Source organism: Triturus cristatus, chromosome 1_2 (assembly GCF_964204655.1).
Source record: "Triturus cristatus chromosome 1_2, aTriCri1.1, whole genome shotgun sequence".
NCBI classification, from domain to species: domain Eukaryota; kingdom Metazoa; phylum Chordata; class Amphibia; order Caudata; family Salamandridae; genus Triturus; species Triturus cristatus.
In genome coordinates, this window is record NC_140580.1 from 1,082,066,953 (window position 1) to 1,082,085,406 (window position 18,454).

The 18,454-nt window shown below is 48.7% G+C and overlaps 1 protein-coding gene across 1 annotated transcript in view; it reads left to right on the forward strand.

Moving 5' to 3' along the window:
- The window catches only part of CCDC187 (coiled-coil domain containing 187), a 395,322-nt gene that overhangs the window by 140,044 nt on the left and 236,824 nt on the right, over positions 1-18,454 (forward strand). The window contains exon 9 of the mRNA XM_085613361.1: positions 16,950-17,084. Within this exon, the coding sequence (XP_085469487.1) occupies positions 16,950-17,084 (135 nt within the window). The remainder of the gene's footprint in view (positions 1-16,949; positions 17,085-18,454) is intronic.

Below are 18,454 nucleotides of genomic sequence, written 5' to 3' on the forward strand. Positions count from 1 at the left end.
TGTGAAACACCAACCGCTGTCATCTGGTTGCAATTGACTGGGACTCAGAGCCAGCCGCGGCCCGTGGAGGGAGTTCCGTGGGGCGGTAAGGCGGGGCGGGGGAGGGGCAGGGTGGGGGGTTCTAAAAACCGGAATATGGATAATTACAGGTAAGTAAACAATTAAATAAATAAAACGAATTTCGTAGCGCGCGCTGCATCGCCATCTTCCGGTTTTTAGAACCCCCCACCCTGCCCCTCCCCCGCCTTACCGCCCCACGGAACTCCCTCCACGGGCCGCGGCTGCTCAGAGCAATTTATGGGCGAGCGCAATGTAGCACTGTCAGAGACACAAACCAGGTCACTCCCGGTTAGAGGTTTTACCTTCTGGCTTAGTGTCTGATTTAGATCTTGGCGGACGGGTTACTCCGTCACAACGGTGATGGATATCCCGTCCGCCGAACTATAAATCCCATTATATCCTATGTGATTTATATTTTGACGGGCGGGATATCCGTCACCATTGTGACTAGAGCAATCGTCCGCCGAGATCGATGGCCCTAAGTCTCTGAAATGGAAGTCCAAAATCCTCAGCGCTGTAAGGAACAGGTTCCCTACTGGCGACGGCACCAAAAGCACAATACCCCCGCAAACCCCCCCAACGGGCTATGGTCCGCTGAAGGGGCAGAGCCACTCTCCGTGCTGTGCTACACTGAGGCCAGTGCGTTGCTTACAATAGAGAGCAAGCAGCGCTTTTTTGGTGCATTGCACATTTTTTCTCTCATTGCAGTTTAATGATTAAGTTTCAGAATGCAAGAGACAAACCTATGTCATGCACGGTCAGAAGCAAGAAAGAGAGGAAGGACTCGTGTATGCTGGACACACCACAGGCGCCGCCATGATTTTAATTCTGACGTATGAACACATCGTTGTCTGGCGCTAATAAAACTTTCATCGGGCTATAATGAACGGTATATTCAATAAACCCCATTCAGGCCGCGTGTACTCTGTTTAATTCACAATATATGAACTGCTATTTTCCAGGTATTGCAAATTAATTTTTGGTTAACGGCGTCACATTTTCAATTCATCAAGTTCTCAAGTACTGTGTCGCCGACCTCTGACCTCCGATTTATCTCTTATTTTAAGCCCTGCCCTGACATCATCCCTGACAGAAACTAATGGCCGATAAAGACACTTTGACACTGGCAGCCACGTTGATGAATGTGAGCCCATGGCAGGGGCTCGGGGCTGAGTCTCGGAGGGAAAACCAGGCCATTTGTCACGAAATCCATTAAAATGAAGGGGGGGAAACACAAAGCGGGCCACAGTTATTGTAATTTAGCTGTTAGTGTTATCTTTAGCCTTTACACTGCCCAACCACACAAACACAGAATGATACTAAATAAAAAGTGTGAGTGCCACCAGTCTCCCTAGCCATGCACCTGTTCCTAACGCCATAGCGCCTAAATGGTCACCAGCTTTACCTAGATTTTGGTGCTATAATTTGGGAAAAGACTGAGGGCCCGATTCACAGAACTAATTTAAGACAAAATCCTAAACTTTCTACCATTTTCATATTCACAGAAGGCCCTTACTCACTTCGGTATTCACAGAAGCTAGGAGTCCTAACTTTAGGACTCCTAAATGCCTTCTGTGAATACCGAAAGTCTTAAAGTTAGGATTTTTCTCAGTTTAGGAGTCCTAAAGTTAGGACTCCTAACTTTACTAAACTGAGAAAAATCCTAATTTTAAGACTTTCCGTAGTCACAGAAGGCATTTAGGAGTCCTAAACTTAGGAGTCCTAACTTTACCACTACTAAACTGATAAAAATCCTAATTTTAAGACTTTCGGTATTCACAGAAGGCATTTAGGAGTCCTAAAGTTAGGAGTCCTAACTTCTGTGAATACCAAAATGAGTAAGTGCCTTCTGTGAATACCAAAATGGTAGTAAGTTTAGGATTTTGTCTTAAAGTTAGTTCTGTGAATCGGGCCCTGAGAGTAGGTTTGGTGCTACATTAAGACCACTATAGGCAGCCACACTATGGCACCACTATAGGCGGCACATTCAACAATAGTCCCAAAATAGTCTTCTCTTTGTGGTTAACAGAAGTGTCCAAATGGCAAAATGTCATTTTGACTGGGCTCCGGAAATCATTGCACTGGAACGGCCTGCGAGGATTTAAAAATACGAATATTAAAAACAGAAAGGGCGGGAGGAGCCAAGATGGCGACCGGAGCAGACGCTTGAGCGCCCGGCTCCGTCGGTCCGTGGCCTCGGACTACTATCCTGATGCCCATCCTCGCCGATTCTCGAGGTGCACCGTGTGCGAAGACGCGCTGACCGCGCTGCTGCTTTCCCGGAGTCTCAACCCGCCCGGATGCCCGAGTTCTGGGTGTTTTTGTCCTCGGCACTGAAACCCGGCGCCCTTACGGCCTTTGCCGGCCTCCTGGAAGCTCCGCAGTTACCGGACCAGCTAGCGCTAACCTGAGCCCCGCGGTCCCGATCTCGCCTCACACCATGGATCGTTGCCGGATGAGCCCGGGGAGAGGCGGCCGGACACCTTCTGCACCCTGTGCCTGACGGGCTGGAGCTGTGGGGTGGGCCCCGGTGCGGTGGGTCTCCTGCCCCGCTCTGAGGACCGAGCTGTAGGGGGCTGCTGCCCCCTTTGCCTATTGCCTAGCCAGCGGCGAGGGGGACCGGCGAGAAGATAAGCGACTGTCGGCCTTTCCTGTTGCGGCGTAGACCTGAGGGGAATTGACCCCTTGCCACGACCCCCCCCCCTGGCCATTGCACCGTATAGCGGCAAAACATGGCGTTGAGTGCCTGCTCGCGGCTGGGGGGTGATACTCCGGTCTCGCCCGCTGCCCACTTCGCCCTCCCTCTTCCGGACACCAGCTCCACAGTGCCGTCCCGGATTGCTGCCGATGTTGGGGCCCAGCTTCCGCTGACATGCGGCTCCGTTCTGGCTGTCCTGCGGGACTTTCAACTACAGATGTGCGCTGGCCTGCAGGCGCTGAGTGAGAGATTTGACCCCATACTGTCGGCTGCGGGCCGTGAGCGCACTGTTTGTCATCCACAGGGCGTGGGTCCTCCGGTGCTCTTGTCCTCTTGCGGGGACGCAGCGGCGGTGTATGATTGTGCTACACTGGTGCCTTCATCTAGCGCTCCCGGCGCCCAGGGTCCACCGCTCTCCACCTCAACTGCGGATACTTTGTCCCCCTGGTCATGGCTGCCTACTTCATTGTTCCCTGCCTCACCGCGTCCGCGAAGCTATCCTGCTGAGCGATACCTAACGGCTTCGAGGGACCGTCTGCGGTGGCCCACTGCTGCCTTTTTGTGGAACTCCTGTACCTTACTTGCCAGGTTTGGATTTTATGTGGTGCAACGAGGGACCTCAATCGATGGTCGGCGGCCATTTCGTGATCCTACTTCACCATCCTCTCACAAGCGGCCATCTTGTCTTTGTCTGCCCGGGACACGGGGCCTTCACGCAGGAGCCGGTTTAATCCCAAGCCCGCGATCGGGCCAGGGCTAGACTGACTTCTATCGCTACGGTTTATGGACGGGCTGGCCTGGGACTGGGACTGTATGTATGTTTTGCGCGCACTCGTCGCGACTTGTATCCCTTGCTTAAATTGTGGTGCCATGGTATCTTTGCATGCCGTTTTTTGGCGTAGAGGGCTCTCAGTGTGTGGGGGCCATAACTGGCTGATGGTTCGGGGCGCTCTGGTGTCCAGTGGGCTCCTCCCCACCTTCTTTTCTGTTTTCTTCCCTTCTTTACTCTGTTCCTACTTTCTCTCTTCACTATATTTCGGGTTCATTGGGCGACAGGCACTATGCTGGGGGGGGGGTAGGCCGTAGCCTCCGCATTGGTGTAGGGTGGGGGGGTAATATTCTGTTCTCAATTAGTTCTATGGGCCTTTCTTCTTTTATGTCTCTGTGCTCTACTTTCTTCGATTCGGGGTCCGGGTGTGGGGTGGATCGAGTGTGGGCGGCTCTGGAGGGGCGAGTACTTGCTCATGTGACTATCCTGATATATCTCTGCACCGCCTCACTGATTGAGATTTTACTCCCATTGTTGTTCTTACTGATGTTGCTGCTCGCCCGTGTGGTGAAGCTATCTTGCGGACTCGAATCTACTTTGCTCTTATCCTTCATTGACTTTTTTCTCTGATAAAATTATCAAAAACTTAAAATTAACCTTCACCTCTCCTTCCCCGGGCTTCAAAGATATCTCCAGTATGTGACTCATAACCTGTTGTTAATCCTGACCGTTGATGCCCGGGGGCTGTAATGTGGGTATCAGTGCTTTACTGTATCGTGGCCGGCCTGACGGTTGTAGGCCCGTATTTGTTCTTTTAAGATGCACGAATAAAGGTTTTTAAAAAAAAAAAAAAAAAAAAAACAGAAAGGGCCATGGACATTTTCATGCAGGTGGGAGATAGACCCGATCTCTTACTTTATGCCCCCAAAGACAGGGCATGAAATACCGCCCCCCATGAGTAGACTTGTAAAAAGTGAAAATCTTTCCTTTCTCTATCCATCTTTCCTTTTTTTCATTCTCTCCATCACTCAACCTTCCTGCCATCCATCCATCCATTCATCCATCCAGCCATCCTTTTTCCATCAATTTATCCATCCATCTATTCCTCTATCCATATATCCATCCTCCGCTCTGCTTTTCCATCCATCCATTGCTCCTGTCTTTCTTTTCTTTCATCCTCCGTTGTTTCATGTGTTCCTCCCTCCACAGCCTAGAGGCTGATATCTGCCAGGGTTTACAGGGAGCAACCTACCTGCAGATTTAGTAACAGCGTTGGCCAAGAGTCGCCATGGCCTATTCTTAGCTCTCATTCTGCTACACTGCACAGTTAGGGGCATGTGTGATACTGAATACGACTCTCTCTAAGATGCGATGAACTGAATAACCTTGTGGAAAAGAATGACGTAAATCATTCTGAATTCACCATCCTCTCTCTTTGGCATCAGTCATCCAGAAGGGGTGGTACCAGTGCTTTAAATGGGCCGGTACTCACCGGTACTGAGTACCGGCACTTTCGGATTTTTTTGCCGTCAGTACCGGCACTTCCCTGTAGCCTAGGGAGAGTACCGGTACCCTGATCCACAGCACGGCAGGCGCAGGTTAGGTTTCTCCTCCAGTGCAGGGCAGATTCCGCACTGCTTCCGAGGAGCATGTAATTACGTGTAATGTGCTAATCTGTTTTATTTTCAGAAACCCATTTCTCTTGTGTTTTGACATGTGCTGCAACTGGTACAGAAGTCATTAGGTATGAACATATCTTGCCCTTTGCCCTGCCCACTTGCCACACCTCTATTTTAATGAGTACTGTAGGAAGGTGGATATCTGACTATGGTTACCCCCAACTTTTTGCCTAGTGTCTAGCTGGTTTTTCGACTTAGTTGGCCTGAGATCCTGCCATTCAGGGTCTCAGGCTGTCTGCTCTCTCTGTAAAATGGACTCCATGTACCCTAGGTACATAACCAATTGGTAAGGATCACCTTATTGGCCCCTGTACAGTGTACCCTAGGTACCCAGGGCATAGGTGTACCCTAGACCTACCAGGGGCTGCAGCATGTATTATGCCACCCCTGGCCTGGCCTTCCATTTTGACACAACTGGCTGATCACTCAGCTGGGGCAAGGTTGTGTAATCACCCCTTGCTTAGGTGTAGTATTCCTATACCTAACTTACATATAGACACATGTGTACCTATCAGTCACTCCTATGGCAGGCCTTGACAATCCTGGAGGCAGAGTGCTTGGTAACATGTGAGATGGTGCTCTAGCATGAGCTGAGCCTGTCTGCAGCTTTCGGAACCTTGTCCTTATAGCTGTTCTATGATATAGCCTACCATATACTCTTAAAGTGCCTTATAATCTTAGACGGTTATGGTAACTATGGTTTGGCTTTATCAAAACATGTCGTGTAAGGTGTCTAACACTAGGGAATAATACCCCCATGCCATTTCTGGACATGAGAATATTATTCCCCCCTTCTAGAGGGAAAGACCTGTTAAAATCATACTTCAACTGTTAGCCTCTGACCAAAGCCTCAGCATCAGAAAATGGATGCTGCTGCCACGACACAAGTCTGACCTCCTGCAGCTGGGAGTGATCCCAGCCAGGGAGGCCTGGACAATAGGTTTCCTGCTTGGGGAGGTGCTAGCACCTCCCCAGACAGCCTTTAGTGTATTGGGGCAGGGTGGGCTGAAAGGAATGAGACATGCCTGGGGCACACAAGGTGTTCCTTGCATAGTCCAGTTCAAACCGGCGCTGGGGCACTCCAGCCCCAGCTCTGGCGCGAAACAAAGGGAAGTGGGTGTAACCACCCCCTCCCAGGTCCCACCCCTAAGGCGTGACCTAGCAGGTATCCCAGCCCCCCAGATTAGTATAAGAGTGGGAGTTGGGCCTCAAGACTTTAGATTATCCTGAACCTGCAAAACTGAACAGAAACTCTGGACCTTCGACATTCGACGAAAGAAGAAGACTGAAGAATCTCCCTTGTAGCCAAGGAGTGGCTACCCTGTGCAAACAGGCACCATCAAGAGACTACCCTTTGCTTTGCGACCGTTCTACGAGGAACCGACTGCAGAGCCCGACCAGAGCCTTGACTTCCAGACTTCTTCGACCCTCATCCACATCTGCAGCAGAGCTGAGATCCGTGGAGGCGACGAGCGACGTGGGACCGGCTACCTGGAAAAAGTGGCTAGTAACTTACAGCGCAGCTTCTGAGGTACCCTCGAAGTTGTGCACCGGGGATTGAGAAGCCCCAACCCCAAGCACCATCTGCACCGAAGATCAGCCCCCCACACTCCACGAGTCCTGCGTGGGGTCCTTCAGCATTTTCCTGCTTGCCGCGTCTGTCCGGTTGCTTGCCCGCTGGCTAGTGGCCTTTGTGACGACGCTCCCTGAAATCTTCTGCGCTGGTTTGGCTCCTCCAGACTGGCTCCCGCTTCTCTGCAAAGAAGAAGCACCCCAGACCTTCCTGGTCTGCACCAGAAGCAAGTCCTTCGTTCTTCGTGGGTTCCGCTTGCCAAGGCTTGGTGAGTCCTAGTCCAACTTCGACGCCGCCGACAGCAAGAGCCTTCGTGGGACAGCTCGCCTCCTGGTCCTGGTCGTCCTCGACGCTTCCTGGTCCTCCTGGCTGCAGCGACAAGCTTCACCTTCACCTGCAACTCTTCACGACATCACCTGGTTCCTTCCTGGTTCCACGTGGTCACTGGCTAGTGACCTTGACTCTGTCCCTTCTGCTTGCAGGTTTCTTCTCTTCTTGATCCCAGCCTTGGGATCCACCGGACACTCTTCACTGACTGCCTGTCAGCATCTTTCTTCAGGCATCCATAGGAGTCGACGACGAAAACGACGCATCTTCACCCCTATGCACCCGCAGCCTGTGGGCTAGGTAACTTGGGTACTCCGGTGCTCATCAGGATAGTGACTATCCTAGTGTCTAGTTTTCAAGTCTCAACTTCCTAGCTACTCCGGAAGTGTCCTAAATCTACCGTTTTCTAAACTGTACTATTGCTATTGACTTTTACGCATTACGCGTGAGTGTTTCCACTCTGCACACGAATCCCGTGGGCCTCCCACTTCCTAACTAATGCTAGTGTAGTGTAGCCCCAGCGATTCCCTAGGCCTAGGCCTATTGTATTTCCGTGACAGTGGTTCTTATACCACTTACTTAGTATATGGTTTGCGTGGCCCCTAGGGCCTAACTGTATTACTTACCTGTGTGACTTACTGTATGCATTAATAAGACTGTGTTGTACTTACCTCTAATCTCATAAAGAGTGCTGAGGGTTTGCTTAGAATAAATACACTTTATTTTATATATATATCTGTTGTGGTGTCCTTTCATTTGGTATTCAAGGGATTATATATGGTATCACAGCTGGCTTCACATGCCATTCAGAGTTTAGCCTAAGACTGCTCTTGTCCATGCTACCACTAGGATAGCTGGTCTATAAGGTTGACTTTACAACCAATCACCATAAGGGTATTTGGACTGATATAAGGTGTACACTAGAACTAGTGACATCATACATCAGGCCAACTTCTCACATTGGTGAGCAGCGGTTGGGATCTGAGCTTGCTGTTGTAATACCATTGTAATCTTGAGATACTAAACTGAAAGATCACACAGATATTGTCTAGGTACATATAACATAGATTATTATACTTAAGTCCTACTGGACTTTGTAGTTGTAGGTTGAAGGGAGTAACACACCCTGACTACAACTACTAGAAAGGTTTAGTAGATACAACTAGTGTAGGTAGGTGCACACACCACACCCTCACTAGATCATGTCTCTGAGAGTAGATCAAGTAGATGCTCTCTCAGGAGGATCAGGTCTGCAAAAGATCCCCTCTAGATATGATACCTTAACATTCCAGGAGATGAGACACTTGTGTACCTCCAGAGGAATAAAACAGGGTGCAAACCCTACCCTCCTTCAGTTAAGACAACTCCTAGAGGAGTATGATGCTCAGAGGGCATCTCAGGCAGGTGCCCTAGGCACAGAGGAGGGTCTACCCACCACAGAGGAGTCAGATGGGGCTTCAGATGAAGAGGTAGACAGCCAGGGCCAAGTAGGAAGACTTAGCCAGGCTAACCTAAGTTTACATGGGAGTTTGCATGGGGTCCCCCCATACAGACCCCCAAGTAGGCTTTCACAGAGAAGCAGGAGGGACAGATCCCCTTCAAGGGAATCCATCCACTCCCATGTTTCTAGCATCTCTAATGCTTCCTCTCACAGGGGAATGACTTCACCTGAGAGAAAGGAGCATAAAGCCAGAATGAGGGAAGCTAATCTGAGGATTCAGAGGGAAGAAATTGCCCTTGCCAAAGAGAAGCTTGCTCTGGCTAGAGAGCAAAAATTGTGTGGGTCAGAACCCACTGGTGGCAGCAACATTCCTAGAGATAGGGATAGGTCTTATGACCATAGAAACCTAAGCAAGATAGTCCCCCCTTATCAGAATGGGGATGACATCCACAAATGGATGACTGCTTTGGAGAGGGCTTGCAAAGTACAGCAGGTACCCCAAAGTCAGTGGGCAGCTATCTTGTGGCTCTCCTTTTCTGACAAAGGTAGAGACAAGCTCCTCACAGTCAGTGATGAGGATGCAAACAATTACAAAGTCCTGAAGAGTGCTCTGATAGATGGGTTTGGCTTAACCACTGAGCAATATAGGTTGTTGTTCAGAGACACCCAGAAGACACAGACACAGGACTGGTCTGATTTTGTGGATTGTGCCACTAAGGCTTTGGAAGGTTGGTTAAATGGCAGCAAGGTGCAGGACTATACAGGATTGTACAACTTGATTATGAGGGAGCAGATCCTTAATAACTGTCAGAACCAGCTTCTCCATCAACACCTGGTAGACTCAGAATTGACCTCTCCCCAAGAATTGGGAAAGAGGGCAGATAAATGGGTCAGGACCAGGATTAGGCCTAAAAATCAGGGTGGTGACCAAAAGAAAGATACCACCAAGCCTCAAGAGAAGGGTGGGGATAAAGCAAAAGAGAAATCTTCCTCAGGGCCCCAAAACTCCACACAGGGTGGTGGGTCCCAAGCTCCCTCCTCTACCACAGTTAAAAAGCCTTACTGCCATGTGTGTAAAACACCTGGGCATTGGAAAACTGACAGCAGTTGTCCACAGGCTAAAAACAAAACTGTTCCTCCAACTACTCCTGTCACACCACCTATTACTGTCAGCAGTAATCCCCCAGGTGGTGGGAGTGCCCCCAAAAATTTGGTTGGGTTTTCTTGGGGAACACAGGGGGACTCTGGCTTAGCCAATTCCCCTACAGCAGCTACTCTTGTCTGTGATGGTGGCATGGGGTTTGCCAACTTCACTGCCTGTCCCAACACTTTGGGTAGGTACAGACAGGAACCCTACATCAATGGTAGAAAAGCTGAGGCCTACAGAGACACTGGAGCTAGCATCACTATGGTGGCCCATAGGCTAGTTCCCTCTGAGCAGCTTTTGCCTGGTTTCTCATACCAGGTAACTAACATTGATGGCAAACAGAACAGTCATCCCATGGCAGAGGTATGTCTCAGCTGGGGAGGTGTCACTGGCCCTAAAAGGGTGGCAGTGTCTCCAACCTTGCCTGTGGACTGCTTACTGGGGAATGACTTAGAACTCTCAGCTTGGGCTGGAGTTGAACAAGACACCCATTCTAAAATGGTAGGCCTTTCCAAAAAGGGTAGTGGGGTTGTGCCAGTCACAACCCCTGTCCAAGTAGCTTTCCTCCCTGAAAAGGTTGGAAGGGCAGTGGTAGCCACAGCCCAGGCACAGACAGACTTCCTTGTAGAAATTGGCAGAGCTGTGACAGTCACAGCTCAAACACAAACTGAGTGCCTTCCTGAAAAGGTTGGCAAGGCTGTAATGGTCTCAGCCCACACTCAGACTGATATAGGTGTAGTGAAGCCTGAAACTATGGATCACTCCACACAAACAGAGAGTAGTGGGGAGGAAGAAAAGTCTCCCTCTCCCCAGACATTAGGAAAAGGTCAGCCTCCTCAGGGATCTGACCTCACCCCTTGTGAAGGAACTGCCCCAGAGGTAGCCAGGCCTGGCCTGGCAGAGCCTCTGATGTCAGTGGCCCCTTCCAAGGTGGGACCCAGTCTGGTGCAGGTAGCCTGCCTCTCTCTACCCTGCCTCAGTCAGCCCAGGGCTGCAGAGGTCAGGGAGGCCAGTGGACCCCAAGAGGGCCCCTGTCCACAAGAACCCCCCCCATCAAAAGAATGAGGATTGCCTGGTTAGTTGCCCTAGCCAGGTGATGGGTAAAAACATTCCTGAGGGATCCCCTTCACAGGTAGTTAGGGACCTCCCCCAGAGGGATTCTGTTGGGCACAGGCAAACATGGGACCTTAGGGCCCCAAACCTGACCTGTCCCTCCAGTAAGCCCACAAAAGGGACCCAGCCTCCAGCTTTAGGTAGCCAGAGGCTGACCCTGAGAGCACAGTGCAACTCAGTTAGAGAAAGAAAGGCATCCATGGTGGAGGATGATTGGAGGAAGCTGAGGCCTCACTTTAAGGACACTCACTTCAGTACTCCATCTCAACACCAGCCTTTTACTTTGCAAAGACACACCAAAGGTAGAGATTCCCTATGGTGGAGACCCTATGATATCTTTAGGATGAGGGATTGCTTAGTGGACCATGAGACAGGGGGTAACCATGCCAGTGCTGGTTCTTCCTTATATGGCCACTCAGGCAATAGAGGCTTACCTTGTCAAGGCCAGCCTTATCTCCTTTCGTTTGGGGGGGGGTTGTGTAGGAAGGTGGATATCTGACTATGGTTACCCCCAACTTTTTGCCTAGTGTCTAGCTGGTTTTTCGACTTAGTTGGCCTGAGATCCTGCCATTCAGGGTCTCAGGCTGTCTGCTCTCTCTGTAAAATGGACTCCATGTACCCTAGGTACATAACCAATTGGTAAGGATCACCTTATTGGCCCCTGTACAGTGTACCCTAGGTACCCAGGGCATAGGTGTACCCTAGGCCTACCAGGGGCTGCAGCATGTATTATGCCACCCCTGGCCTGGCCTTCCATTTTGACACAACTGGCTGATCACTCAGCTGGGGCAAGGTCGTGTAATCACCCCTTGCTTAGGTGTAGTATTCCTATACTTAACTTACATATAGACACATGTGTACCTATCAGTCACTCCTATGGCAGGCCTTGACAATCCTGGAGGCAGAGTGCTTGGTAACATGTGAGATGGCGCTCTAGCATGAGCTGAGCCTGTCTGCAGCTTTCGGAACCTTGTCCTTATAGCTGTTCTATGATATAGCCTACCATATACTCTTAAAGTGCCTTATAATCTTAGACGGTTATGGTAACTATGGTTTGGCTTTATCAAACATGTCGTGTAAGGTGTCTAACACTAGGGAATAATACCCCCATGCCATTTCTGGACATGAGAATATTATTCCCCCCTTCTAGAGGGAAAGACCTGTTAAAATCATACTTCAACTGTTAGCCTCTGACCAAAGCCTCAGCATCAGAAAATGGATGCTGCTGCCACGACACAAGTCTGACCTCCTGCAGCTGGGAGTGATCCCAGCCAGGGAGGCCTGGACAATAGGTTTCCTGCTTGGGGAGGTGCTAGGCGTGACCTAGCAGGTATCCCAGCCCCCCAGATTAGTATAAGAGTGGGAGTTGGGCCTCAAGACTTTAGATTATCCTGAACCTGCAAAACTGAACAGAAACTCTGGACCTTCGACATTCGACGAAAGAAGAAGACTGAAGAATCTCCCTTGTAGCCAAGGAGTGGCTACCCTGTGCAAACAGGCACCATCAAGAGACTACCCTTTGCTTTGCGACCGTTCTACGAGGAACCGACTGCAGAGCCCGACCAGAGCCTTGACTTCCAGACTTCTCCGACCCTCATCCACATCTGCAGCAGAGCTGAGATCCGTGGAGGCGACGAGCGACGTGGGACCGGCTACCTGGAAAAAGTGGCTAGTAACTTACAGCGCAGCTTCTGAGGTACCCTCGAAGTTGTGCACCGGGGATTGAGAAGCCCCAACCCCAAGCACCATCTGCACCGAAGATCAGCCCCCCACACTCCACGAGTCCTGCGTGGGGTCCTTCAGCATTTTCCTGCTTGCCGCGTCTGTCCGGTTGCTTGCCCGCTGGCTAGTGGCCTTTGTGACGACGCTCCCTGAAATCTTCTGCGCTGGTTTGGCTCCTCCAGACTGGCTCCCGCTTCTCTGCAAAGAAGAAGCACCCCAGACCTTCCTGGTCTGCACCAGAAGCAAGTCCTTCGTTCTTCGTGGGTTCCGCTTGCCAAGGCTTGGTGAGTCCTAGTCCAACTTCGACGCCGCCGACAGCAAGAGCCTTCGTGGGACAGCTCGCCTCCTGGTCCTGGTCGTCCTCGACGCTTCCTGGTCCTCCTGGCTGCAGCGACAAGCTTCACCTTCACCTGCAACTCTTCACGACATCACCTGGTTCCTTCCTGGTTCCACGTGGTCACTGGCTAGTGACCTTGACTCTGTCCCTTCTGCTTGCAGGTTTCTTCTCTTCTTGATCCCAGCCTTGGGATCCACCGGACACTCTTCACTGACTGCCTGTCAGCATCTTTCTTCAGGCATCCATAGGAGTCGACGACGAAAACGACGCATCTTCACCCCTATGCACCCGCAGCCTGTGGGCTAGGTAACTTGGGTACTCCGGTGCTCATCAGGATAGTGACTATCCTAGTGTCTAGTTTTCAAGTCTCAACTTCCTAGCTACTCCGGAAGTGTCCTAAATCTACCGTTTTCTAAACTGTACTATTGCTATTGACTTTTACGCATTACGCGTGAGTGTTTCCACTCTGCACACGAATCCCGTGGGCCTCCCACTTCCTAACTAACGCTAGTGTAGTGTAGCCCCAGCGATTCCCTAGGCCTAGGCCTATTGTATTTCCGTGACAGTGGTTCTTATACCACTTACTTAGTATATGGTTTGCGTGGCCCCTAGGGCCTAACTGTATTACTTACCTGTGTGACTTACTGTATGCATTAATAAGACTGTGTTGTACTTACCTCTAATCTCATAAAGAGTGCTGAGGGTTTGCTTAGAATAAATACACTTTATTTTATATATATATCTGTTGTGGTGTCCTTTCATTTGGTATTCAAGGGATTATATATGGTATCACAGCTGGCTTCACATGCCATTCAGAGTTTAGCCTAAGACTGCTCTTGTCCATGCTACCACTAGGATAGCTGGTCTATAAGGTTGACTTTACAACCAATCACCATAAGGGTATTTGGACTGATATAAGGTGTACACTAGAACTAGTGACATCATACATCAGGCCAACTTCTCACAAGTACCTGCACTTATTTTTTCCCATTTAAAGCACTGGGTGGCACAAAGGAGTCAGCAGCCCTCTGCACTGTGATTTCTAGCTCCCAAGTCACTTCCATCCATGTGAATACTTCACACCTACCCTACCCTGCAGTATATCTTGTCCGAATGCCTGCAGACTCCCTTGTACCTAGAGGACTCCTCCACCTTTCCCTTGTTTCCAGTGCCCCAAATAAAGGTCCAGCTCCAGAGAGCTCATATACTGGCCTGTCCTGGCCTCAGGTTGTTAATTGGTCACAGGCAACATCTGTGAACATCTGCTTTTGAGTTCTAAACTCTTGGCCATAGAAACCTATGAATCTCCTGCTGATAGTAAAAAATCTCCTGTTAGGTATAATGCTTCCATCAAAGTGGTAACCAAGTGTCAGCTCTCAATTGTCCTTGGCATGAGGTGGGAGGACATTTACTGTCTGCATCACTCATACTTCGTCCCTGTGCCCTTGGACCTTCTCCTCCCTCTTATTATGTAATCAAACATAGCGATGTTAACTCCCTCGATATTTTCTGCGCTGCTGGGGTGTTGACAATGGAGGTCACCTGCCTCCATGGTGGGCACGGCTTTTGGTCTAAGCTAATCCGCCCCAGACACCTTTACTACTCCTTCCTGGGCTGCCCGGTCTTCCCCTTTCTACTTGTTATTTCTTGTCTGTTAGCTCTTAATGTCCACTCCATTGTTCTCAACTAAGATAGTCCATATCCCTAACTTCCTCTCTCCAGTGTTATTTCCTTCCTCTCTATGTTGATCCTGTCTGCTCTGTCTTTCTACTTCTTCTTGAGTTGTCTGCCTCTCTGACACCCTCTCCATCTCTGTTCCCCCACTTGCTGTTCTTCCTCTGCCCTCCTATTTTTTACTTCTCACTGCGTTCCCCCAGTTTTCCCCACTCAATTCCTCTTCCTGGTCCCTCCTCACCTCTACATCACCGACAACCTTCTGCATAGTTTATCCTCTTCATCTTTAGCATCATCACTCATCTCCCCCTTACTCTCAACATTATCTTCATCTTTACTCACTTCCTCCCCTAATCCTCTTCACCTTCATTATTCATACCCCTCATTTTCCTTTGTTGCTAGTTGCCCCCAAGAGACTTGCTTCGTTCTCTTTTGTTTTCCTCTGGCTTACTCTCACCACTGTTTTGTGCATCTTTATTGCCCCACCCTCTTCTGTTTTCACTTTGTGTCTTCTCCCACCATTCTGCCCCACTCCTTACCCCTTTCCCATAGTTACTTCTCACATTTATCTATTTTAAGGCGCTATTCCTTCCCCTTACCTACAGGTGACTTCTTCCTCCTGTTGGTAGGATATGAGCCTTTGTCTAACCACTATCTTAAGGGTCCTCTTCAAATCCATGACATGGCAATTTCCCATGTGTCTAGCACTATCTGCATACTTCCCACACTGACCCATTGCCTTTAGGTGCAGGGGGTCCCTTCACCATTTCACAACACCACAATCTCCTCTCACTTGGTCCAAATCATACTCCTTGCCGCCCTGGCCCCATCCCCTCTCTACCCCCTTCTTCCCTGGTATCTATTCGCACAGCCACCTCTGGATCCTCTCCTCGCGCTCCCTGGTGGTTCACTTTTCCTCCTTCTCCATCAGCCTCTGGTTCATAACTGATGCTCTGCATGCCTGTGCTGTGCAACTCAGGCATCCTCCCCCTCTAAAGGCATGTATTTATGATGGTTTTATGGGATTGTCTGCCTATATTGTCATACTTAGGTGCGTGGACGGGTTCATAATATGAAAATCAGTTAAGAGGATTATTTGTTGCAATGGGAGAGAACCAGACCCATGAGCAGGCTTAACAGTAATAACAAGAATATTTTGCAATTGTTTGCTTGCACAGGTTTTCTATATTACACCACTGTGTATTACACCACTGTGAACTGAAGCTGTATGCTACAAGTATAAATATTACCTAGACCAATGGTAATCGATTTCTCAAACTGAGAACAATGAAGAACTTAGTTATCCATGCTGGGGTTGGAGCAAAGAAATGATCCCATCAATAATATTCTAAGAGGCAATTCAAGTGGATAGCAATTGCATGCCATTAAGAATGCCAGGGTCCAGGTATGTCTGAAAAAAGGGGAAGTTAAATCTGTAGCAAAGATTTAAATAGAGAGAGAGTTGCAAATATTTGGACTATTCCCAGGAAAATATTTTCAGAAAGTAAACTTGTTCCTGCATCTGTGAATTAAAGTTATTGTTAGATCCAGTTGTTCTAGTGGTCATCCGCATCACCAATACTTATTCCAGTTGGCGAACATGTCAAGCACCTTTTTGAGCTAGGTGAGCTTTCAATAAAATTAGTAAAGCTCACTGTATGGGCCAGGAGAGAGATTTCAACAATCCAGTATAATGAATGTACCAGTGGGTGTTAGTGGAGAGACTCGCTGTTGGACAAAGTATTGATTTTGAAGAAACCATAGAGTGGACACCCTGGAGAAGGGGCCCTGTCTGGGCCCTTAGAACAGTGGTGTCTAGCCTAGGGCCACGACTACTGGATCCATGCCAGATTTTCAGGTTAACTGCTGACTATGTAAATGATTTAATTTAGATTCCCTGTATCTAGATCTACTTAATGTGGAGATCATGAAGATCTGCCAGGGATCTGTCCCTCCTGACAATTAATAACTCTACAGGGAGTCCAAGATGGGTTAAAGCAACTTGTGGCCGATAATAGCAAACAAAGACGACAGATTTGACATTCCCTCGTAAGGATGACAAAATGTGAAAAACAAAGGGAGGCTGTCAAACAGGCTAGGGGGTATATGAGTTTATAGATAGAATATCTTAGCTACTCACCTGCTAAGGTATGAGAGTAAGCAAAGACAGCTCAATTTTCAATTGCCAAAATAGATAAGACTATTGACTGGGTAGTGTTCTAGAAATAAAAGAGGGACCACCTCCTATTGCTTCCTCAAAAGGTAAAGTCAATAGATTCCTGATTGGACCGGATTGGACCGAGAGGTCGCTTAGAGGTTGAAGCACCAAAAAGCAGGGAAACACACGCTTGTCTTTACGGCATTCAAATAACTAGAGAGCTGATATCATTTCATTTTGTTTCTTTGCAGTGTCTAAATTGTATGGTGCTTCCGCATGGCGGGAAGGGCAGAAACTGGTTCGAAAGCTCCTCGGCCCCCCTATCTCTCGTTCACAGTTAATATTGGCGCCTAAAAATGCACTTGAGACCACTGATGACGAATCAGGTATGTGGCAGTGTAAGATATTGCATCCAATATGTTACCAATGCAAGATATTTTTTAAGAATCATCCTCTTCTGCATTTTCCAATAAGCCTTGTGCTCAAAGATCAGCCCAATCCATAAATATCCATGGGTAAAATGGCGGAACTCTCATAGTCCCACATAATCCAAAAAACACAGTAGTATGTTACTTTCTCAAGTAACACGTCACAAACAAAGCTACCACTACCTATTGATACATAGACTTAATATGTATATAATGTAATTGGCCACTTCATTATCAAAATAGCTGGATTCGTCGTAGGCCCTAACTAAGCCTAACCCTAAAACTGAGCTTACATCTGACCCCAAGCCTAACACTAAGCCTCTTTTAACCTCAGCCACAATTTAAGCCCGACACCTATCTTAAACTTAATTCTAAACCTAAATCTACCTTTAACGACACCAGTGCCGGACTGGGAACAAAAACCAGCCCTGGCAAAGTGCTCGGCCGCCCCCCCCAAGGAGGCGTTGGGGGGACTGGCGGAGCTGTTTGCCAGGGCCGGTTTCAGCCGATTTTGTTACAGGGCAGATATTGCAGCCTGAGCCACACCCCTAACCGTAAACCTAAGCCTAACACTATCCCTTAAACCTAACTGTGTTGATGCAGTCGCTTCATGTAGTGGTGTGTCAATCTGGTTGAGGGGTAGGTAAGTGTTGATGTTGTAGTATCTCTACAATGGTGTGCTGATACACTGTAGTTGATATAGTGGGATTGCACCCAAAATAAAAATCATACCCTGATCCATTACTGCAGTCAGACAATAAGGGGCATGGCGTTCTCCTGATTAGAGCTAAGACCTACCGACCATCCTCAGCCAATCCACAATATATTCAAGGATCTTCTCCCTAAATCCTCAGTCTGTGGCTTCAGCAGTTGATCTCCCAGACTCACACCCTCTAGTATCCCCTTGCCTTGCTGCTCTCTAGTCTTTTTGCTGGACTTCATCCCTGAAACAATGCATCCAGTCAACCAACCTGTCTGAAGCGTTCCAGACACTCAATTCTGGATGACGGTCATTGCATAGAAAAACCCAGAAGGTTTCAATAATTAAATCCTACCTCCATGGGATGTTTGCTTGAATTACTGCAGACTATGTTCTTTCGGCCCCATAACATCCCATCACATTACAAACTTAGCATAGCTTATCATCTCATTACACAACATGACATATCATCTCATTAAATACCATGACATGACATCACACCTCTAATAAGACATTCTTGAGGGTGATTTCCCTCATAGTTTGCACGCCTCTAATTTCGTGGGAGACACAGATCATATCACGATTGACATCAATGATAACGAACATAAAAGGAATGCTCTTTCCACAT